At 41.4% G+C, this 24,526-nt stretch overlaps 1 protein-coding gene across 3 annotated transcripts in view; it reads right to left on the bottom strand.

The window, feature by feature from the left end:
• Positions 1-11,047: 11,047 nt before the first annotated feature.
• The window catches only part of LOC133616379 (BMP/retinoic acid-inducible neural-specific protein 3-like), a 224,293-nt gene continuing 210,814 nt past the window's right edge, over positions 11,048-24,526 (bottom strand). For all 3 annotated transcript variants that reach the window (XM_072914704.1, XM_072914706.1, XM_072914705.1), the window contains exon 9: positions 11,048-12,382. In XM_072914704.1, coding sequence (XP_072770805.1) covers positions 11,612-12,382 — 771 coding nt within the window. In that variant the 3' untranslated portion in view covers positions 11,048-11,611. The remainder of the gene's footprint in view (positions 12,383-24,526) is intronic.

Consider the following 24,526-nt stretch of genomic DNA (forward strand, 5'->3'; position numbering starts at 1 on the left):
TATGGGGGGTTGTACCAGATGATGTCGTTTCGTTTTCTGTTCTTTTTTGGCTGGTTTCCTGGCGTGGGTTCATAGGTGAGGGTGAAATTGTATCCGCTTTCATCAAGGGCTTTTTGGTACGGAGGGGTTGCTTGGTCAAATTCAGCTTTGCTAGATGACAGCATCGATAGCCTTTTATTGATTCCGGTAGGTATTCTTTTCGTGGTGGTGGGTGGGTGGTTGCTGTCATGGTGCACGTATTGGAGTGTTGTGTTGGGTTTCGTGAATGGTTGGTAGCTGTTATTTCTCAGGTTGAAAGTGACGTCAAGGAAGTTGACGGTTTGCTTGTTGGCTTCAATCGTGATCCGTAGGCCGTTCTCTTTGAAAATTTGGCATATGCGCTTCTTGGTATTCTCGCTGCTCCTTGGCGAGGCGCGACACACTGCCAGTCCGTCATCACGGTAAATACCAAGGTTCAGATTGAGGCTAGCGAGCTGGGAGAGGAGGAAACTCCCAACGAGTTCACACGTTTCTGCTCCGTCAAAACTTCCCATAGTGACGTCAAATGTTGCATTGTTCTTTTTTTGCCATGGTGTACTGTTGTGGATGAGAATGGAGTGTTTTGCGTGGATGATGATGTTTCTTTCGTTGCCTGTGATTGAGTCGTAGTCTGAGGCGAAGTCTAGTGCTTGAGTCAGTAGGTCTTGCGTGATGGAAGGGTAAAATTCCTCGATATCAAAGGAGATAAAGTTGTGCTGTTGTTTGTCTTGGATGTTGTTGAACCATTTGATTACTGCTGCTGTATTTCTCCATTGGTTGAGTGGTGTTTTGTCCTTGATTTTTGTGTTGACTCTGTCCAGGATTATTTTGCTGATTTTTCCTATTTCAGATTTAGTTGGGTTTATTAGTCGGCATGTTGGGTTATTTGCGAAGTTGGGTTTGTGGTCCTTCAATGTGATGAAGGCTTCCTTGTTGGCTGTGGCGTCCACCCTGTCCTCAATGTCCAGTTCAGCCGCGATCCTTTTATTTTCCAGGTGGATGTTCTGTAAGGTGTTGGGTTGCGCTTTTTTGTATGATTTGGTGATGCTTCTGTCCAGTAAGGTGTGGTGTTCTGGTATGTCCATTCTGTAGAAGTTTGTGGTTTTATCGGCAGCTATGATGAGGTTGTTTACTTTCTTGATGCGCTCCTTGTCATTTTTCAGCTTGGTGAGGAGTGGGTTGCGGATTGGCTTGAATTTGACTGATTGTATCATTTTGAGCATGTCGTTCTCAAAATCCTTTAGTTCCTCAACTGTGGGTGGGTTCTTGGTAGATTTGAATCCGTAAGTTTCCTTTTGCATTCCTTTTGTTTCAGGGTGGAGGAAAAAATGTGCTTTCCACCGCATCCTTCTTAGGAAGTGTTCCGTCTTTTCTATGAGCCTTAGCTTGTAGTCATTCTGCGCGGGTATGGGAATGTTCTTCGTGGAGTAGTCGATGTTGAATTTTTCCATTTCTGATCGTCGTACAGTGCTCAACAAATGTCAATTTGGAGCGGAGTATATGTCTTAATAAGGTTATCCAAAAAATAGTGCTCGATACCGTAGTAGAGCGCAATATATGTATGTGTGGGAAAAAAATCACAAGACTATTTCATCTCTACAGGCCTGTTTCATGAGGGGGGGTACCCTCAATCATCAGGAGATTTTAATGGGAGCATTCGCATACCATGGTTTATATAGGGCACAGAGTGGGTGGGTACAGGCTGGCCTAGGGGCGTGGTGATTGGCTCATGTGTTACCTAGGAGGTTTTTCCGTCCAATAATGTTGAATATTCAATAACATGGCAAATTTTTGCATCCAGCACACCTTACAATAGTGGTAATAAAAGATGCAACCTATGCTTGAAAGAGAAACTGTTTATTATTTACCGTCCAGACCTGTCATCCCTCAACAAGCGCAGCGAAATTGTAACAACATGCCGCCATAGACGGAAACACCTCCTAGGTAACACATGAGCCAATCACCACGCCCCTAGGCCAGCCTGTACCCACCCACTCTGTGCCCTATATAAACCATGGTATGCGAATGCTCCCATTAAAATCTCCTGATGATTGAGGGTACCCCCCCTCATGAAACAGGCCTGTAGAGATGAAATAGTCTTGTGATTTTTTTCCCACACATACATATATATATATGTATATATATATATATATATATTATATATATATATATATATATACATATATATATATACATATATATATATATATATACATACATACATACATATACATTGATATATACAGTATATAATTTATAAGTATTTATTTTGCTGTTTTTGTTTATATGTTAAAGGTGTTTTAATGAAGACTAGAATATAAGTTGGTGTATTACCTGATTCTGATGACTTGCATTGATTGTAATCAGACAGTAGTGATGACAACGTCCACATTTTCAAATGGAGGAGAAGAAAAGTTCCTCCTTTCTGTCTAATACCACATGAAAGTGGTGGGTTTTTGGCATCCTATTTGTCCAGCTTCCATATTCGTTTTTATACACTTTACAAGAAATATATTGGCGTCAAACTCCGTAGCTTGCTAGCTTCTTTACGCTGGCTTTCGGAGACTCTTGTTTTGAAAGCGCAGGCGCGATGGAGCAGCACTTTTATTGTGAAGACAGGAATGTCCTCATGTGCGGTCAGTCTTGAGGCTTTTGACGGTACGGTTGAAATAAAACAAGTATCTTTTTTCCTTCACACTTTTGATTGATTGATTGGAACTTTTATTAGTAGATTGCACAGTACAGTACATATTCCGTACAATTGACCACTAAATGGTAATACACCCCAATAAGTTTTTCAACTTGCCTAAGTCAGGTCATGTGACCACCTGGCTCTGTTTGATTGGTCCAACGTCACCAGTGACTGCATCTGATTGGTGGAACAAAGTGAAACGTCACCAGTAAGGCAGGCACTTTGAAAGTCTGTCTGACAGACCAAAACAAACAAAGCGTGCATTAACAGATCGATAAAAATTAGTAGCGAGTAGCGAGCTGAATGTAGATAAAAGTAGCGGAGTAAAAGTAGCGTTCCTTCTCTATAAATATACTTAAGGAAAAGTAAAAGTATGTTGCATTAAAACTACTCTTAGAAGTACAATTTATCCCAAAAGTTACTCAAGTAGATGTAACGGAGTAAATGTAGCGCGTTACTACCCACCTCTGCTTTTAAGGTTGTGCATGAAAGGTGAGTTTTGTTGATGTTATTGACTTGTGTGGAGTGCTAATCAGACATATTTGGTCAGTGCATGACTGCGAGCTAATCGATGCTAACATGCTATTTAGGCTAGCTATATGTACATATTGCATCATTATGCCTCATTTGTAGCTATATTTGAGGTCATCTCGTTTCCTTTAAGTCCTCTTAATTCCATGACACACTATCTGTACAGTATGTCTTTACATTTTTTGCGGCTCCAGACAGATTTGTTTTTGTATTTTTGGTCCAGTATGGCTCTTTCAACATTTTGGGTTGCCGACCCCTGATGTAGACGGATGCCTTTAAAAAAAATTAATGCATAGCGTAAAGATTTTATTGATACAATACCCTTATGGATATTCAATATTGATACCAGAATTTATTGGTTCTCTTAAGAGTACTATATGTAATTGTGAAAAAATTCATTTTTTTTATTACCGTTTTTAATTAGCACAAGAGGTTGTACGCCTCCCACAACATGATGTGACATCTCACAGCAGGGAAGCCTTTTATCAACACCTGATGATTAAGTCTTAAACAAGTCAACCATGTTTGCTAATGCGGTTATGTCATCATCTTGTAACGAGCACACACATCCATCACTGTTTCTATTCATTACAATTACACTCAGCTGGAGATATCACGTATACAGTCGTGGTCAAAAGTTGACATACACTTGTAAAGAACATACCATACCAGCTTTATTTATAAAGCCCTTTTAAAAACAACCAGAGTTGAAGAACAAAGGGCTGCTGTCTTAAGCTTCAAATAATTTCTACAACTCGTGATAGAGTGATTGGAGCACATACTTGTTGGCAGAGGTGGGTAGAGTAGCCAGAAATTGTACTCAAGTAAGAGTACTGTTACTTTAGAGATTTATTACACAAGTAAAAGTAAGGAGTAATCACCCAAATATTTACTTGAGTAAAAGTAAAAAGTATGTTGTGAAATAACTACTCAAGTACTGAGTAACTGATGAGTAACCTGTTCGTTTAATGATGACGGCAACATATAATGCACAAAAACATAAAAATAGCAATGATCAAATTCAGAGCCAGGAATATCTCTTAAGCAACTAAAACATCCATCTTCTTCCGCTTATCCGAGGTCGGGTCGCGGGGGCAGCAGCCTAAGCAGGGAAGCCCAGACTTCCCTCTCCGCAGCCACTTCGTCCAGCTCTTCTTGTGGGACCCCGAGGCGTTCCCAGGCCAGCCGGGAGACATAGTCTTCCCAACGTGTCCTGGGTCTTCCCCGCGGCCTCCTACCGGTCGGACGTGCCCTAAACACCTCCCTAGGGAGGCGTTCGGGTGGCATCCTGACCAGATGCCCGAACCACCTCATCTGGCTCCTCTCGATGTGGAGGAGCAGCGGCTTTACTTTGAGCTCCTCCCGGATGGCAGAGCTTCTCACCCTATCTCCAAGGGAGAGCCCCGCCACCCGGCGGAGGAAACTCATTTCGGCCGCTTGTACCCGTGATCTTGTCCTTTTGGTCATGACCCAAAGCTCATGACCATAGGTGAGGATGGGAACGTAGATCGACCGGTAAATCGAGAGCTTTGCCTTCCGGCTCAGCTCCTTCTTCACCACAACGGATCGATACAGCGTCCGCATTACTGAAGACGCCGCACCGATCCGCCTGTCGATCTCACGATCCACTCTTCCCTCACTCGTGAACAAGACTCCGAGGTACTTGAACTCCTCCACTTGGGGCAAGATCTCCTCCCCAACCCGGAGATGGCACTCCACCCTTTTCCGGGCGAGAACCATGGACTCGGACTTGGATGTGCTGATTCTCACCCCAGTTGCTTCACACTCAGCTGCGAACCGATCCAGTGAGAGCTGAAGATCCTGGCCAGATGAAGCCATCAGGACCACATCATCTGCAAAAAGCAGAGACCTAATCCTGCAGCCACCAAACCAGATCCCCTCAACGCCTTGACTGCGCCTAGAAATTCTGTCCATAAAAGTTATGAACAGAATCGGTGACATAGGGCAGCCTTGGCGGAGTCCAACCCTCACTGGAAACGTGTCCGACTTACTACCGGCAAAGCGGACCAAGCTCCCGGCACTGATCATACAGGGAGCGGACTGCCACAATCAGACAGTCCGATACCCCGTACTCTCTGAGCACTCCCCACAAGACACCAGTCGAATGCCTTCTCCAAGTCCACAAAACACATGTAGACTGGTTGGGCAAACTCCCATGCACCCTCAAGGACCCTGCTGAGAGTATAGAGCTGGTCCACAGTTCCACGACCAGGACGAAAACCACACTGTTCCTCCTGAATCCGAGGTTCGACTATCCGGCGTAGCCTCCTCTCCAGTACACCTGAATAGACCTTACCGGGAAGGCTGAGGAGTGTGATCCCACGATAGTTAGAACACACCCTCCGGTTCCCCTTCTTCAACTAAAACAATAATATATATTAAATAATAATACATTAACATAAAAAAAAATAAGGCAAATTGAGCCACAATAACTTAACAGCGCCATAGGCTCAGTAAGCAGAGATTACAAAGGAAAATAACAAGTTAGCCTTTACGCAAACCATAAACTGATAGGTGTGGGCTGCATCTGGGAACATACTGTGCACTTCTGATTGATGTTTCTATGCATTGTGTGTGTGTGTGTGTTTGTGTCTATGAGGCTGCAGTGCGTTAATAAATGTCCCCACACGATGTACATTTGACGGTGATTTATAGCAGGGAAGCTAACATCAGCCTACCGTGACAGCCAAAATATCTACTACAATACTTACCGCCATGTGCTTCCTCAAATTTGACGTGGAGTTCATGTAAGCTTAAAGGGGAACATTATCACCAGACCTATATAAGCGTCAATATATACCTTGATGATGCAGAAAAAAGACCATATATTTTTTTAACCGATTTCCGAACTCTAAATGGGTGAATTTTGGCGAATTAAACGCCTTTCTATTATTCGCTCTCGGAGCGATGACGTCAAATGTGACGTCACATCGGGAAGCAATCCGCCATTTTCTCAAACACGTTACAAACCCTGAATCAAATCAGCTCTGTTATTTTCCGTTTTTTCGACTGTTTTCCGTACCTTGGAGACATCATGCCTCGTCGGTGTGTTGTCGGAGGGTGTAACAACACGAACAGGGACGGATTCAAGTTGCACCAGTGGCCCAAAGATGCGAAAGTGGCAAGAAATTGGACAACATTTGTTCAAAATACGAGGGTGTGGGGAAAGCCGACGAAAATGGTCAGTGGTTTGTTCCGCACACTTTACCGACGAAAGCTATGCTACGACAGAGATGGCAAGAATGTGTGGATATCCTGCGACACTCAAAGCAGATGCATTTCCAACGATAAAGTCAAAGAAATCTGCCGCCAGACCCCCATTGAATCTGCCGGAGTGTGTGAGCTATTCAGGGACAAAGGACCTCGGTAGCACGGCAAGCAATGGCGGCAGTTTGTTCCTGCAGACGAGCGAGCTAAACCCCCTGGATGTCTTGGCTCACACTGCTTCTACCGTCCCTTATGCCACCGAAGATGATCAAGAGAAGAATATTGACCCTAGCTTCCCTGGCCTGCTGACATCAACTCCAAAACTGAACATATCAGCTTTCAGGAAAAGAGAGCGGATGAGGGTATGTCTACAGAATATATTAATTGATAAAAACTTTATTCATTACTCGCGGTTTTACGTAAATGATTATACATAAACTGTGTTTACCAATAATTTAGCTTAAAAACATTACAACACTTAAAAACAAACACATACCAATCGTTGGTTAAAAGGCGATCACCGAATTTGTCCTCGCTTTCTCCCGTGTTGCTGGCTGTCGTGTCGTTTTCGTCAGTTTCGCTTGCATACGGTTCAAACCGATATGGCTCAATAGCTTCAGTTTCTTCTTTAATTTCGCTTAAGCCGCTGAAATCCGAGTCTGAATCCGAGCTAATGTCGCTATACCTTGCTGTTCTTTCCGCCATGTTTGTTTGAGTTGGCATCACTATGTGAGGTCACAGGAAAATGGACGGGTGTATATAACGATGGTTAAAATCAGGCACTTTGAAGCTTTTTTTAGGGATATTGCATCATGGGTAAAATTTTGAAAAAAACTTCGAAAAATAAAATAAGCCACTGGGAACTGATTTTTAATGGTTTTAACCCTTCTGAAATTGTGATAATGTTCCCCTTTAAGCTTGTTGTTTGCCGCTGAAACTTTGTGTAGTTAATCATGTGACCGCCTGGCTCTGTTGGATCGGTGAAACGGAGTCAAACGTCACCAGTGACTGCATTTGATTGGTGAAATGCACGCATGCAATAGATCCTACTTTGAAGGTCTGTCTGACAAACCAAAACAAACAAAGCGTGCATTAACAGATCGATAAAAATCAGTAGCGAGTAGAATGTAGATAAATGGAGTGGAGTAAAAGTAGCGTTTCTTCTCTATAAATATACTCAAGTAAAAGCAAAAGTATGTTGCATTAAAACTACTCTCAGAAGTACAATTAATCCCAAAAGTTACTCAAGTAGAAGTAACGGAGTAAATGTAGCGCGTTACTACCCACCTCTGCTACGTTCATGAATGCTGAAGAAACAAGTCCATGTCAGAAAACCAACAAATTTAGCTAAACTGCACCAATTTTGTCAAGAGGAGTGGTCAAAAATTCAACCAGAAGCTTGCCAGAAGCTTGTGGATGGCTAAAATCCTAAAATCATCAGCCCGGAGGTTGGGTCTTGAGCGCAGTTGGGTGTTCCAACAGGACAATAACCCCAAACACACGTCAAAAGGGGTAAAGGAATGGCTAAATCAGGCTAGAATTAAGGTTTTAGAATGGCCTTCCTAAAGTCTTGACTTAAATGTGTGGACAATGCTGAAGAAACAAGTCCGTGTCAGAAAACCAACAAATTTAGCTGAACTGCACCAATTTTGTCAAGAGGAGTGGTCAAAAATTCAACCAGAAGCTTGTGGATGGCTACCAAAAGCGCCTTATCGCAGTGAAACTTGCCAAGGGACATGTAAGCAAATATTAACATTGCTGTATGTATTGTCGGAGGCAGATATTTACATATATCCGTATTTAAGTGTTACTTCTTTATTTTCATAATCATATTACAAAACAGCTAGTGTTCTTCTTCCAATTGTGGTCTTTTGGTTGTCTGCAAGTACTGTGTGCTAAACTTGACTTTGGAATGTAAGGACGACAGATACTCCTTTTCCTTATCTGTTCCTGTGCCCAGCTGAGGAGGACAATGGGCATGTGTTTGGGCTGGAAAGAGAGACAAGACAACGAGGGTGGGAGGGAGAGACACTTTATAGAAGAGAAGGTTTCCATATTTTAGATCAGACCATCTTAGCTGCGCGATTGAATGTTCTATGCTGGACTGGTCTCATTCTATTTCCAAAGCTTTGGAGATAAAATTACAAAATACCTATTCTGTCTCTGGTGGTTCTTCTACTCAGCTGTACGTGTCACAAAGAGCTTGGGAGCGGCCAGCAACTTGAATTCCCTGGAAGGAACAACTGGTCCAAACGCAACAGCATACTTCTAACCCAGCAGATTTGGTCACCCATAATACATTTATAAAAGAATCAAACTCCATGAATGTTTTTTGTGAGCAACAAGTATGTGCTCCAATCACTCTATCACAAAAACATAAAGAGTTGTAGAAATTATTGGAAACTCAAGACAGCCATGACATTATGTTCTTTACAAGTGCATGTAAACTTTTGACCACGACTGTACATTTGAGTCCTGCATTCATTCATTTTCCACGAAAATAGTTTTGTATATGTTTACACGTGACGTGTTATTGACAATATAGCTAAGCAGATTGTTACCTCTAGCAGCACTTGTATATAATCCAGTTAATTGTTCCATCCATCCATCTTCTTCCGCTTATCCGAGGTCGGGTCGCGGGGGCAGCAGCCTAAGCAGGGAAGCCCAGACTTTCCTCTCCCCAGACACTTCGTCCAGCTCTTCCTGTGGGACCCCGAGGCGTTCCCAGGCCAGCCGGGAGACATAGTCTTCCCAACGTGTCCTGGGTCTTCCCCGCGGCCTCCTACCGGTCGTACGTGCCCTACACACCTCCCTAGGGAGGCGTTCGGGTGGTATCCTGACCAGATGCCCGAACCACCTCATCTGGCTCCTCTCGATGTGGAGGAGCAGCGGCTTTACTTTGAGCTCCCCCCGGATGGCAGAGCTTCTCACCCTATCTCTAAGGGAGAGCCCCGCCACCCGGCGGAGGAAACTCATTTCGGCCGCTTGTACCCGTGATCTTGTCCTTTCGGTCATAACCCAAAGCTCATGACCATAGGTGAGGATGGGAACGTAAATCGACCGGTAAATTGAGAGCTTTGCCTTCCGGCTCAGCTCCTTCACCACAACGGATCTATACAGCGTCTGCATTACTGAAGACGCCGCAACGATCCACTCTTCCCTCACTCGCGAACAAGACTCCGAGGTACTTGAACTCCTCCACTTGGGGCAAGGTCTCCACCCTTTTCCGGGCGAGAACCATGGACTCGGACTTGGAGGTGCTGATTCTCATCCCAGTCGCTTCACACTCGGCTGCGAACCGATCCAGCGAGAGCTGAAGATCCTGGCCAGATGAAGTCATCAGGACCACATCATCTGCATAAAGCAGAGACCTAATCCTGCAGCCACCAAACCAGATCCCCTCAACGCCTTGACTGCGCCTAGAAATTCTGTCCATAAAAGTTATGAACTTGTTAATATTATCAAATTATTAGCATGGCAGTATTAACTTGGATTAAAAACTAATGCAAAGTATACCCTCTATTGTAAAAGGGTAAATAGAGTGCTTTTGATTAAAATATGTGACTTGTAAGTCAAGTCTTGTAGATTTAAACCATACTTGCCAACCCTCCCGGATTTTGCGGGAGACTCCCGAAATTCAGCGCCTCTCCCGAAAACCTCCCGGGACAGATTTTCTCCCGAAACTCTCCCGAAATTCAGACGGACTCAGGTCCATAATAACAAATATTTTATTTGAGTATTAACCCACAATTTAAACAGCATACCTGCCCAATCAGGTTATAACTGTAGAATGATATAGGGTGAGTTCTTGGTTTCTTATGTGGGTTTATTGTTAGGCAGTTTCATTAATGTCCTCCAAGCGCGGCAACAACACACAACAACAGCAGTCACGTTTTTCGTCTACCATAAAGCAGTTCGTCTGCCGTAAACAGCAATGTTGTGACACTCTTAAACAGGACAATACTGCCATCTAGTGCATTTGATGAAAGCACTTTTGTGCGTGCCACACATCAATGCATGATCAGAGAGGGTGTTCAGCATGGTTAGAAAAATAGTGACAGAGAATAGAACAAGGATGGACAATTCAACCCTTAACTCAACAATGAGTAGATGAGTGTTATGTGTGTGTATATGTGTAAATAAATGAACACTGAAATTCAAGTATTTCTTATATATATATATATATATATATATATATATATATATACATATATATATAAGAAATACTTGACGTTCAGTGAATTCTAGCTATATATATATATATATATATACATATTATCTATATATATATGAAATACTTGACTTGGTGAATTCTAGCTGTAAATATACTCCTCCCCTTTTAGCCACACCCCCAACCACGCCCTTCGTCCCACCCCGACCACACCCACCCCTCCCCCCTCCCCCCACCTCCCGAAATCGGAGGTCTCAAGGTTGGCAAGTATGCTTTAAACAATCTATCATGTCCCAATCAATATTCACATAATATAACGTATTACTCACCTGCAGCTTCTCCTTAGATGACACAGTGACATGAGGCTAAATGGTTGAAAAATAGTCCAACAGTTGGGATATGTTATTTTAATTTGCACATTTTAATATCAATTTATCTACAAAATGTTGACTTGACACCACTGTATTCTGGGCTTCATGGAAAGTGCACTGCTACCTAAAGCAAAGAGACATATAAAAAATATTACAAACAAAAGACTGCGACATTTTAGCAATAATCTGTCCACTGATGTCTTTACAGTAAAAACGAGCAGTCTTCCGATGGTTAGTCACAAGGTATCTTGAGTTTGTACTGCGGTTTACTTTATTTCTGAATATTTGTGCATTTTCTTTAACCACTCCCATCCTTTGACATACCACCGTACAGCAGGCGGTCTTCACAAAACCCCCCAAATCTGGAGTACATTCCTTAGCAGTCCTCAGCTTGTCAACTCAAAATCAGCCACGTCTTCACAAAACCCCGAAACTGGAGTACATTCCTTAGCAGTCCTCAGCTTGTCGACTCAAAATCAGCCCCGTTTGGTAACCTATTGACACTGTAAACAAATGCGCCACAAACGGTGCAGTTTACTTCCAAGTCCAATCAGTACTCTTGTGACCCGTTTAAAAGTCCGATTTCTCTCGCAGCAGCTGTTAACTGCAAAGCTTTGTGGTTTCATAATCTGTTGAACTAGGCAGGCGAGAGCTGAAGGCCTCCAAGGAGGCATGAATGCGAGCCACGTCGCTGGCAGTCAGTTTGAGTCGGTGTCGGAGAAGACAAGCAAACAGGTCCAATCTGGGTTGACCTTGAGGCGATATCCGGTTAACCTGGTCACGTATTTCCAAGAGCTGAAGCATAGCCGTGTCCTGGGAACCTTGCGTGTAAGGGTAGTCCAGTTGCAGAATCAAGTCACGGATAGCCTCCGGATCAAAGTGCATACTGTAGCCAAAGACCTGGATGCTGTTGATTTTCATGTAGCCAAGGTTACGACCAGGATCGGTCATATCTAACGGTTCATAATAAACACTGTCATTCGCTCCGTTCGGGGTCTTTATCCTACTCCGGAGGTATATGTGGATCGTTTCGAAGAATGTCTTCCACTTGTTTCCGAGTGTCAGCGTCCAGTTGTAACACTCGAAGGGTAAGTCCAGTTTGGTGGCATGCCAGTCGGGAAAGTTATTCTCGTTGACTGGAATGTACCAGCTTTCCGAATGGCTCCCTCCGAAGGGGTTGATGTAAAGTGTAAGGGCGGGCTCAAGTGTGCTGTTCTTTGTAAGGCAAATCTGAAGAGATATCCCCAGCAGCATGTGGACCATGTTGGACTTGTACTTGTTACTTTTCAGGGTCAGGAGCATCCTCTTCCTCCATGAGGGGTCAAACCAGCTGTTGAGGCGCATGTCGTTGCTGATGAAAATGGCATGGACCTGACAGGAGATTGGACAAACAACACAGACATCCATTCAGTAAGGACTGCGGTATTTACATAATCCGAATGAACCGATAGCTGAACATTTTTTGCTAAAAACAGAAAAAGTTGATGTTATGTGGGCACCATTAAAGGGACTGTTTGTAACCTCTACACAGCTGTCTACCGGGCGCTAACTTTCCAAAGTGTTGTAAGCATTATATCCCGCCCTCTTCCGGGATTGAACACGCATTGGCTTTGTGTGTTGTTAGCAGAGGTGGGTAGAGTAGCCAGAAATTGTACTCAAGTAAGAGTACTGTTACTTTAGAGATTTATTACTCAAGTAAAAGTAAGGAGTAGTCACCCAAATATGTACTTGAGTAAAAGTAAAAAGTATGTTGTGAAAAAACTACTCAAGTACTGAGTAACTGATGAGTAACATACACACACATATCATATATGTATATATAAATATATATACATACATACACACATATACATATATATATATATATATACACACACACATATATATATATATGTATATATATATATATATATATATATATATGTATATATATATATATATATACATATATATATGTATGTGTGGGGGAAAAAAAATCACAAGACTATTTCATCTCTACAGGCCTGTTTCATGAGGGGGGTACCCTCAATCGTCAGGAGATTTTAATGGGAGCATTCGCATACCATGGTTTATATAGGGCACAGAACTCAGCAAACACATTTGGGACCTCAAAGACAATAATGTTGAATATTCAATAACATGGCAAATTCTTGCATCCATCACACCTTACAATAGTGGTAATAAAAGATGCAACCTATGCTTGAAAGAGAAACTGTTTATTATCTACCGTCCAGACCTGTCATCCCTCAACAAGCGCAGCGAAATTGTAACAACATGCCGCCATAGACGGAAACACCTCCTAGGTAACACATGAACCAATCACCACGCCCCTAGGCCAGCCTGTACCCACCCACTCTGTGCCCTATATAAACCATGGTATGCGAATGCCCCCATTAAAATCTCCTGACGATTGAGGGTACCCCCCTCATGAAACAGGCCTGTAGAGATGAAATAGTCTTGTGATTTTTTTTCCCCACACATACATATATTGCGCTCTACTACGGTATCGAGCACTATTTTTTGGATAACCTTATTAAGACATATATACATATATATATATATACACACACACACATATATATATATATATACACATATATATATATATATATACATACATTGATATAATCAGTATATAATTTATATTTATTTATTTTGCCGTTTTTGTTTACATGTTAAATGTGCTTTAATGAATATACATGCATGTTTAACACATATAGATTATTTTCTTTCATGAAGACAAGAATATAAGTTGGTGTATTACCTGATTCTGAAAACTTGCATTAATTGTAATCAGACAGTCGTGCTGATAACGTCCACGTTTTCAAATGGAGGAGAAAAAAAGTTCCTCCTTTCTGTCTAATACCACATGAAAGTGGTTGGTTTTTGGCATCTTATTTGTCCAGCTTCCATATTCGTTTTTATACACTTTACAAGAAATACATTGGCGGCAAACTCCGTGGCTTGCTGGCTTTCGGAGACTCTTTTTTTGAAAGCGCAGGCGCGATGGAGCGGCACTTTTATTGTGAAGACAGGAACTGTGCAGTCAGTCTTTAGGCTTTTGACGGGATGTACGGTTGAAATAAAAAAGGGTCTTTTTTCCTTCACACTTTTGATTGATTGATTGGAACTTTTATTAGTAGATTGCACAGTACAGTACATATTCCGTACAATTGACCACTAAATGGTAACACCCCAATACGTTTTTCAACTTGTTTAAGTCAGGTCATGTGACCCCTGGCTCTGTTTGATTGGTCCAACGTCACCAGTGACTGCATCTGATTGGTGGAACGGAGTGAACGTCCCCAGTGACTGTATTTGTTGAAACGCAGGCACTATGAAGGTCTGTCTGACAGACCAAAACAAACAAAGCGTGCATTAACAGATCGATAAAAATTAGTAGCGAGCTGAATGTAGATAAAAGTAGCGGAGTAAAAGTTGCGTTTCTTCTCTATAAATATACTCAAGTAAAAGTAAAAGTATGTTGCATTAAAACTACTCTTAGAAGTACAATTTATCCCAAAAGTTACTCAAGTAGATGTAACGGAGTAAATGTAGCGCGTTACTACTCACCTCTGGTTGTTAGCTGCTGATAGTTTAGCTATGCACTAGAACATCATCAGCTTACAATCTTAAAAATAAATATCCTGCATAGGGTTGCAAAGGGGTGGAAAATTTCCGGAAACTTCCCGAAAATTTACCACGGGAAGTTATGCTCGGGAAGTTTGGAAATATTGACCATTTTTTGATTATTCAAAGTTGGACACATGAGATTTTTTGCGTGTTCTATGTAGCTTTCATAATGGAGACACTCATTGTTTTGAAACATGCAGCAGACATCCGTTTCACTTTTTATGGGCATTTTAGAAGCAGTTCTGCCGTGCATCTACAACGGAACCCACTTTTAAAGCGCGCTGAAATGAATTGGAAGACGCCGGCACTAACTTGAGCGTGCCTTGAAATGTTCAAGGCGCAAATATTTTTATTGCAATATTTTTTCGTCATATATACTGAGCAAAAAGATAAACACAACACTTTTGTTTTTGCTTCCATTTTTGATGAGTTGAACTCAACGATCTAAAACTTTTACTATATACACAAAAGACCTATTCCTCTCAAATATTGTTCAAATATTTGTCTAAATCTGTGTTAGTGAGTACTTTCTCTTTGCCAAGATAATCCATCCAAATGGTGTGACCACCATTTGCCTCACGCTGTGGCATAGAGTTGATCAGGTTGTTGATTGTGGCCTGTGGAATGTTGGTCTACTCCACTTCAATGACTGTGCAATGTTTCTGGATATCGGCAGGAACTGGAACACACTGTCGTATACGCCGATCCACAGCATCCCAAATGCTGGAGTCCGTTGAGTATGCTGGCCATGCAAGAACCGGGATGTTTCCAGCTTCCAGGAATTGTGTACAGATCCTTGCAACATGGGGCCATGCGTTGTCATGCTGCAACATGAAGCGATGTTCTCGGGTGAATGGCACAACAAAGGACCTCAGGGTCTAGTCACGGTATCTCTGTGCATTCAAAATGCCATCAATAAGATGCACTTGTGTTCGTTGTCCGTAACATACGCCTGCCCATACCATAACCCCGCCCCCACCAAGGGTCACTCGATTCACAACGGTGAAGAGGACGCCTCTCCAACATGCCAGACGCATTTGCCCACTCAAGTCGGTTACGACCGCAAACTGCAGTCAAGTCGAGACCCCGATGAGGACGACGAGCATGCAAATGAGCTTCCTTGAGACAGTTTCTCACAGTTTGTGCAGAAATTATTTTGGTTATGCAAACCAATTGTTGCAGCAGCTGTCTGGGTGGCTGGTATCAGACGATTTGTGTCCTGGGCATGACGTGCAGTGGAGGCTCCTCTATGGGGTCTTGGGGCACTAGGAGGTTAACCCCTTTACTACTGTTACCCCAGGTGGCCCTTGGCAAAGACCTAGTACCTGACTGCCCCCTAGCCAGGGGTACGGTGAAGACCTCAACGGCGGAGCAGGCGGAAGACGGTAGATTTAAGAACTACCACAACAGCTGCGATGGTGGATGAAGGCTGCAGCAGAAAAGGGTCTCCAGTCGTCTTGGACTCCATACCACTGGACCCTGTCAAGGATCGTGTGGTGACTGTCTGTGGACTAGTCTCCCCACGGTAAACAAAGTCACGCACAGGCATCCTCCATAAAGAGATACACCCCTACCAGGAGGATCGTCATACTCGTTCCAGTGTCAGAAAAATTGTATTTAAATTATCAAAAAACTTTCCGTTCTGAGTTCTCAATGAACAGACAAGAAGCGGTCTTTGTTGCACCAAGCCAAACGCTTGGAAGATTCCGCTGTGGACGATGGAATGAGACGGGAGGGGTCATCCATTGTCCTCGAAAACCTGCCCAAGCTGAATCCAGGACGAACCCAAGCCTGAGGGATCTTCTTCTTTTGTCTTCAATGTGACCGACAACAATGACTGTTTACATACTCCCCATTCCTGCTGAGACAGGTGTTGTTGCGTAAACATTGAAATCTCTAAATAAAAGAGGAGACGAAAACCTTCTTCGTCAGAGCGTGGTGCAGGACTGTGCAGAGAGTGCAGCGGCCATGTCTTTCCTCAATATTGAGTCCAAATTGAATTCTGTCTCTGTTTGATTCTTTGCCTTTTGTCTTGTTTAATAGATGTCCTGTGTTTGAACGTGACAATCAGACGATCATGTAGGTTCACCTGCTGGATGTGGAGGTCCTGGGCACATGGTTTGCGGTTGTGGGGCCGGTTGGATGTACTGCCAAATTCTCTGAACTGCCTTTGGAGACGGCTTGTGTTTTAGAATTGAGCATTACGAGCAACAGCTTTGGTGGACATACCAACTGCACGCTCCCTCAAAACTTGCGACATCTGCGGCATTGTGTTGTGTGATAAAACCGCACATTTCAGAGTGGCCTTTTATTGTGGGCAGCCTAAGGCACACCTGTGCAATAATCATGCTGTTTAATCAGCATCTTTGATATGCCACACCTGTGAGATTCAATGGATTTTCTTGGCAAAGAAGAAATGACTCACCAACACAGACTTAGACAGATTTGCGAACAATATTTGGGAGGACTAAGTCTTTTGTGCATATAATAATAGTTTTAGATCTTTGAGAAAAAACAAAAGTGCTTATGTTTTAGTAAAAAAAACAACAACACATTGTTAGAAAAACGCCAGCATTCATTTAATTTGTTTTACCCTGCCCCTTAACTCATACAGCCAGGGCCGGCCCGTGGCATAGGCCGTATAGGCAAATGCTAAGGGCGCCGTCCATCAGGGGGCGCCACGCCAGTGCCACAAATGTTGGAGAAAAAAAAAAAAAAAGTCGGTACTATTATTTCTAAATACAAAAAATAATCCCACGTTAATTAAAATGCAAAGTAAAGCCTATATAATAGAAATATTATTTGTTACAATATTACGCCCCCTCCGCACGGTGCGCCCTCTCCCTTCCCGTACCATGACTCTTTTTGGACGTCACCACATCAAAAAATCAACACAAGATGTCAAAACGGCCAAAACTGTCAGGTGCTCAGGGAAGAAAAAAGAGAAAAGAAGAGGAGGAGAAACGAGAAAAGACAAAGGTAGCAGGTAGGTAACGTTAGCCTACATGAAATTATTTGTCTGTTACAGAATGTGATAGTAACCTGGCTTTTTAGCATTAAGCTAATGTTACATGATTCGGCAATTGCTAATCAATAAGTAGCTAGTTCTGTTTTAACGTCGGGTTAATATTGTGGAGGGGGCTAAATTGTTATGGAAAATAATAATGTAACGTTAGGTAATTACAGTACTCCCACCTTACATTCCTCAGGGACATTTGTATTAGATCTTTTAAGCAGGTGTTATTGCCTTCTGGTTAGCTAATGTTTGCCCTGCAGGTAATAGTCACTTTTCCACCCCTTTATATATTAGGTATGGTTGTAAGCCTAGTTGTTAAAGTGCACATCATTAATGTTAATTAAGCAATATGTATGTAAAAAATATTGTATTTCATATATTCATTTTTTATTTTTTGCATTAATTTATTTATTCATATTTTTTTTATCTTGTTAACTATTCTGATTGTTAATTTGCTTTCTTTAAGTAAAAAAAAGGTCAAAGACAAAGCTATTCGGTTTCTTGTGAGTATATACACTTCACTGCCAATGTGGGGGGGCGCCACCTAAAATCTTGCCTAGGGCGCCAGATTGGTTAGGGCCGGGCCTGCATACAGCAGCTATAAAGTAATATTGCTGAATAGACTTTATGCCTAATATTTTTATTTGGACAGTCCATACAGCAAATGGTGACAAGCATACTTAGGATGGAACTGCAGCACAATATCCTTTTTCACAGCTCTTTCTACGTAACTGCCAGTTTACGCGTCCATCCAAGACGTACTAAATAAAGATGCAAAACAGCGGTCGCAGAACAGTCTTAGTCTTGATAAATCACACTGCTTGTGTTAAACAATTATATTTGCAATTTCTCCTTCTACAAACAAAGTATTGAGGGTGTTCTGATGCATATATTCTGTAAATTTCTCCTTATTTTGTTCATTTAAGAAATGCACAAGCTTAGTAGATCAGCTTTGCGTGTACTATCAGGTTTTGCACGTATTTTATTACACATTTATTGGTCAGGCCCAGTGTGTTTTACCTGCTGCCATTTTTACAAATGTTACCAATTTACACTTGTCTCTGCACAGTTTGGAAAATAACAACTTTCTTCTTGTCGGCTGTCTGCTCTGCCAAGTTAGACATTCTCCTTGTATGTTTTACGGTGCATGTCAATGGTAAACTTTTGTTTATGTTGTTTTTGTCAAAAAATACTATTTTTTTTAAAATCAGATTAATAACAAAGTTGCTGTGGATACATTTAGATTTTTTTTTTCATTCTTAATCTATATTAATTGTGTTTAATTTTGCATGAGCAAAGAGACGGAAGAAAGACGGGAATATATATGCACTCAATTAGAGATGTCCGATAATGGCTTTTTTGCCGATATTAGATATTCCGATATTGTCCAACTGTTAAATACCGATACCGATATATACAGTCGTGGAATTAACACATCATTATGCCTAGTTTTGTTGTGATGCCTCGCTGGATGCATGTAACAAGGTTTTTCAAAATAAATCAACTCAAGTTATGGAAAAAAATGCCATATTTATTATTGAAGTCACAAAGTGCATTATGTTTTTTAACATGCCTCAAAACAGCAGTTTGGAATTTAGGACATGCTCTCCCTGAGAGAGCATGAGGAAGTTGAGGTGGGCGGGGTTGAGGTTGGGGTAGGGGGTAGTGGGGGGTGTATATTGTAGCATCCCGGACGAGTTATTGCTGCAAGGGGTTCTGGGTATTTGTTCTGTTGTGTTTATGTTGTGTCACGGTGCGGATGTTCTCCCGAAATGTGTTTGTCATTCTTGTTTGGTGTGGGTTCACAGTGTGGCGCATATTTGTAACAGTGTTAAAGTTGTTTATACGGCCACCCTCAGTGTGACCTGTATGGCTGTTGACCAAGTAAGGTTTATTGGCGCTCTGTACTTCTCCCTACGTCCGTGCACACAGAGGCGTTTTAAAAAGTCATAAATGTTACCTTTTGAAACCGATACCGATAATTTTGATACCGATAATTTCGGTATTACATTTTAAAGCATTTATCGGACGATATTATCGGACATATCTACACTCAATTGGTTTTCAAAACACATTTAAAAACATACTTGCCAACCCTCCCGGATTTTCCGGGAGACTCCCGAAATTCAGCGCCACTCCCGAAAACCTCCCGGGACAAATTTTCTCCCGAAAATCTCCCGAAATTCAGGCGGACTCAGGTCCTCCACAATATAAAAAAGCGTACCTGCCCAATCACGTTATAACTATAGAATGATGGAGGGCGAGTTCTTGGTTTCTTATGTGGGTTTATTGTTAGGCAGTTTCATTAACGTCCTCCCAGCGCGGTAACAACACACAACAACAGCAGTCACTTTTTTGTATACCGTAAAGCAGTTCGTCTGCCGTAAACAGCAATGTTGTGACACTCTTAAACAGGACAATACTGCCATCTAGTGCATTTGATCAAAGCACTTTTGTGCGTGCCACACATCAATGCATCATCAGAGAGGGTGTTCAGCATGGTTAGAAAAATAGTGACAGAGAATAGAACAAGGATGGACAATTCAACCCTTAACTCAACAATGAGTAGATGAGTGTTATGTGTGTGTATATGTGTAAATAAATGAACACTGAAATTCAAGTATTTATTTTATATATATATATATAATAAAATATATACATACATATATAATAAAATAAATATATATATATATGTATGTATATACACATATATAATAAAATAAATATATATATATATATAGCTAGATATCACTGAACGTCAAGTATTATATATATATATATATATATATATATATATATATATATATATATATATATATATATATATATATATATATGAAATACTTGACTTGGTGAATTCTAGCTGTAAATATACTCCTCCCCTTTTAGCCACGCCCCCGTCCCACCCCGACCACGCCCACCCCACCCCCTCCTCCCGAAATTGGAGGTCTCAAGGTTGGCAAGTATGTTTAAAAATGTTGTCAACAAAAAATGTGAGTCTTTTTCTAAACAAACTGTATCCACCTTAATATGGACCTGTTACTCTTTTCGTTATTAAAGTGCTATTTTAAGATGGAAGTGCATCAGTGAAAATAACCCTCCCTGGAGAGTGTGCCTAATACTTTATGTCGGTTCAGTCATGTTCTTTTTTGTACTAAAAATTCCTGTGGAGAGAGCAGACATGTTTTAAAGCATTTTCCAAATTGACCTGTTTGGTTCTGTAGCCTGTCACTACCGGATCAACTCCCCATTTGCGCATGCGTAAAGATAACGCTACATCGACAATCTGCCCGAAATGCGCTGCCAGAGACGCTTTCAAGAAATTTGAGTCTTTTTGCACTGCAGACTGGTAACTGTGTGAACATTTTTAATCAGATTAATAATGATGACGGATTAATCCTACAAACCCCGTTTCCATATGAGTTGGGAAATTGTGTTAGATGTAAATATAAACGGAATACAATGATTTGCAAATCATTTTCAACCCATATTCAGTTGAATTTGCTACAAAGACAACATATTTGATGTTCAAACTGATTTTGCAAATAATCATTTACTTTAGAATTTGATGCCAGCAACACGTGACAAAGAAGCTGGGAAAGGTGGCAATAAATACTGATAAAGTTGAGGAATGCTCATCAAACACTTATTTGGAACATCCCACAGGTGAACAGGCAAATTGGGAAAAGGTGGGTGCCATGATTGGGTATAAAAGTAGATTCCATGAAATGCTCAGTCATTCACAAACAAGGATGGGGCGAGGGTCACCACTTTGTCAACAAATGCGTGAGCAAATTGTTGAACAGTTTAAGAAAAACCTTTCTCAGCCAGCTATTGCAAGGAATTTAGGGATTTCACCATCTACGGTCCGTAATATCATCAAAGGGTTCAGAGAATCTGGAGAAATCACTGCACGTAAGCAGCTAAGCCTGTGACCTCCGATCCCTCAGGCTGTACTGCATCAACAAGCGACATCAGTGTGTAAAGGATATCACCACATGGGCTCAGGAACACTTCAGAAACCCACTGTCAGTAACTACAGTTGGTCACTACATCTGTAAGTGCAAGTTAAAACTCTCCTATACAAGGCGGAAACCGTTTATCAACAACACCCAGAAACACCGTCGGCTTCGCTGGGCCTGAGCTCATCTAAGATGGACTGATACAAAGTGGAAAAGTGTTCTATGGTCTGACGAGTCCACATTTCAAATTGTTTTTGGGAAATGTGGACGTCGTGCCCTCCGGACCAAAGAGGAAAAGAACCATCCGGAATGTTATAGGCGCAAAGTTGAAAAGCCAGCATCTGTGATGGTATGGGGGTGTATTAGTGCCCAAGACATGGGTAACTTACAGGTTTTGGAGCAACATATGCTGCCATCCAAGCAACGTTACCATGGACGCCCCTGCTTATTTCAGCAAGACAATGCCAAGCCACGTGTTACATCAACGTGGCTTCATAGTAAAAGAGTGCGGGTACTAGACTGGCCTGCCTGTAGTCCAGACCTGTCTCCCATTGAAAATGTGTGGCGCATTATGAAGCCTAAAATACCACAACGGAGACCCCCGGACTGTTGAACAACTTAAGCTGTACATCAAGCAAGAATGGGAAAGAATTCCACCTGAGAAGCTTAAAAAATGTGTCTCCTCAGTTCCCAAACGTTTACTGAGTGTTGTTAAAAGGAAAGGCCATGTAACACAGTGGTGAACATGCCCTTTCCCAACTACTTTGGCACGTGTTGCAGCCATGAAATTCTAAGTTTATTATTATTTGCAAAAAAAAAAAAGTTTATGAGTTTGAACACCAAATATGTTGTCTTTGTAGTGCATTCAACTGAATATGGGTTGAAAAAGATTTGCAAATCATTGTATTCTGTTTATATTTACATCTAACACAATTTCCCAACTCATAGGGAAACGGGGTTTGTAGTTTCACCACATCTTTTTCTAAGAACGTTGAGAAACTAATGGGCACGATCCACAGTGGTTATTTTTGTTTGTCAATGAGATTGTGTCAACATCTGTCAATGTAAACAAGCAACTAAAGATGTGCTGCCGATGCATTTAACCCCTGCAGGTAGTAACTTGCGGGGGGATTTAACAAGGCCGCGCATCATTCAGGGGGACTCGTTAAATTTGCGCTAATTGGTGCAATGTTACTGTATGTCCGGAGGGTCTGGTATATATTCACCTGCAGTGGAGATATAAAAGTCAGTCTTTGGCCAACATCTTTTAATAGACCACTGGGATTTCCCTTGTCTCCTGATTAGTTTAGGTAAAGTACATGTACTTAGACTTTTGGTTTTGATACATGTTGGACTGTGTGACAAAATAAAAGGTCTTACTTTGTTTTCAGTGCCTGTTTTCTTCATAAATTTGGAAAATAGACTACCGTATTTTCCGGATTATACGGCGCGCTGGTCTATTTTTGATCTTTTTCATATATTAGGCGCATTGGATTATAGGGCGCATTAAAGGAGTGATATTATTATAATTTTTTTTCTAAATGTAAATCACTTCCTTGTGGTCTACATCAGTGTTTTTCAACCTTTTTGGAGCCAAGGCACATTTTTTGCGTTGAAAAAATGCAGAGGCACACCACCAGCAGACATCATTAAAAAACTCAACTCAGTTGACAGTAAAAAAGTCGTTCTCGCAATTGTTGGATATGACTTTAAACCATAACCAACCATGCATCAATATAGTTCTTGTCTCAAAGTAGGTGTACTGTCACCACCTGTCACATCACTCCCTGACTTATTTTGAGTTTTTGGCTGTTTTCCTGTGTGTAGTGTTTTAGTTCTTGTCTTGCGCTCCTATTTTGGTGGCTTTTTCTCTGTTTTTGGTATTTTCCTGTAGCAGTTTCATGTCATTCCTTTGAGCGATATTTCCCGCATCTACTTTGTTTTAGCAATCAAGAATATTTCAGTTGTTTTTATCCTTCTTTGTCATGTAATTGTCATCACATTGTGGACGCCGTCTTTGCTCCACAGTAAGTCTTTGCTGTCGTCCAGCATTCTGTTTTTGTTTACTTTGTAGCCAGTTCAGTTTTAGTTTTGTTAGTTTCCCTAAGCTTCAATGCCTTTTCTTAGGGGCACTCACCTTTTGTTTATTTTTGGTTTAAGCATTAGACACCTTTTTACCTGCACACTGCCTCCCGCTGTTTCCGACATCTACAGAGCAATTATTAATGTTTAAAAAATAAAAAATAAAAAAATATAACATTTTCTGGCCTCAAGGGTTGTTTTTTCTGTTACTTCATATGTTGTAGGGGCTACCTGTATGATAATTGTCGGCCAGGGACAATTAGCTTGTTTACTAAAGACGATTGTAATTTGTTTATTGCAACAAGTCGCGCTGAATAAAGTTCAAGTGATTGTCAGCAAGCTGTTCGGTTCTTGTGATCAAGAACTGTGACCTAAAAATATCTTTAATGATAAAAAAAAACCTTTTTACTTGAAACTAAAAGTGACATGTCTTAGGCTTTGTGTATTTACCTACATCTCTAATCAACTGTTACACACATTAGGCATAATCTACTAAAATCAAAATAACACATGCTAAACAGCATGTGCAAACTATAAAATTGTGTGTACTGTTAGTAGCGTTTTTTCATTGGGAAATCCCGAGGCCCACCACTGGCAGAAAACATAAAAAAATTAAACTCAGCAGCCGATATTGACAGTAAAAAGACGTTCTCGCAATTGTTGGATATGAATTCAAACCATAACTGACCATGCATCACTATAGCTCTTGTCTCAAAGTAGTACTGTCACGACCTGTCACACCTGTTTTTTGGTGTTTCGTGTGTGTAGTGTTTCCTATTTTGTTGTTGATTGTCATGTCATGTACGGATGTACTTTGTGGAC

The sequence above is a fragment of the Nerophis lumbriciformis genome, linkage group LG14 (assembly GCF_033978685.3).
Source record: "Nerophis lumbriciformis linkage group LG14, RoL_Nlum_v2.1, whole genome shotgun sequence".
In the NCBI taxonomy this organism is placed as follows: Eukaryota; Metazoa; Chordata; class Actinopteri; order Syngnathiformes; family Syngnathidae; genus Nerophis; species Nerophis lumbriciformis.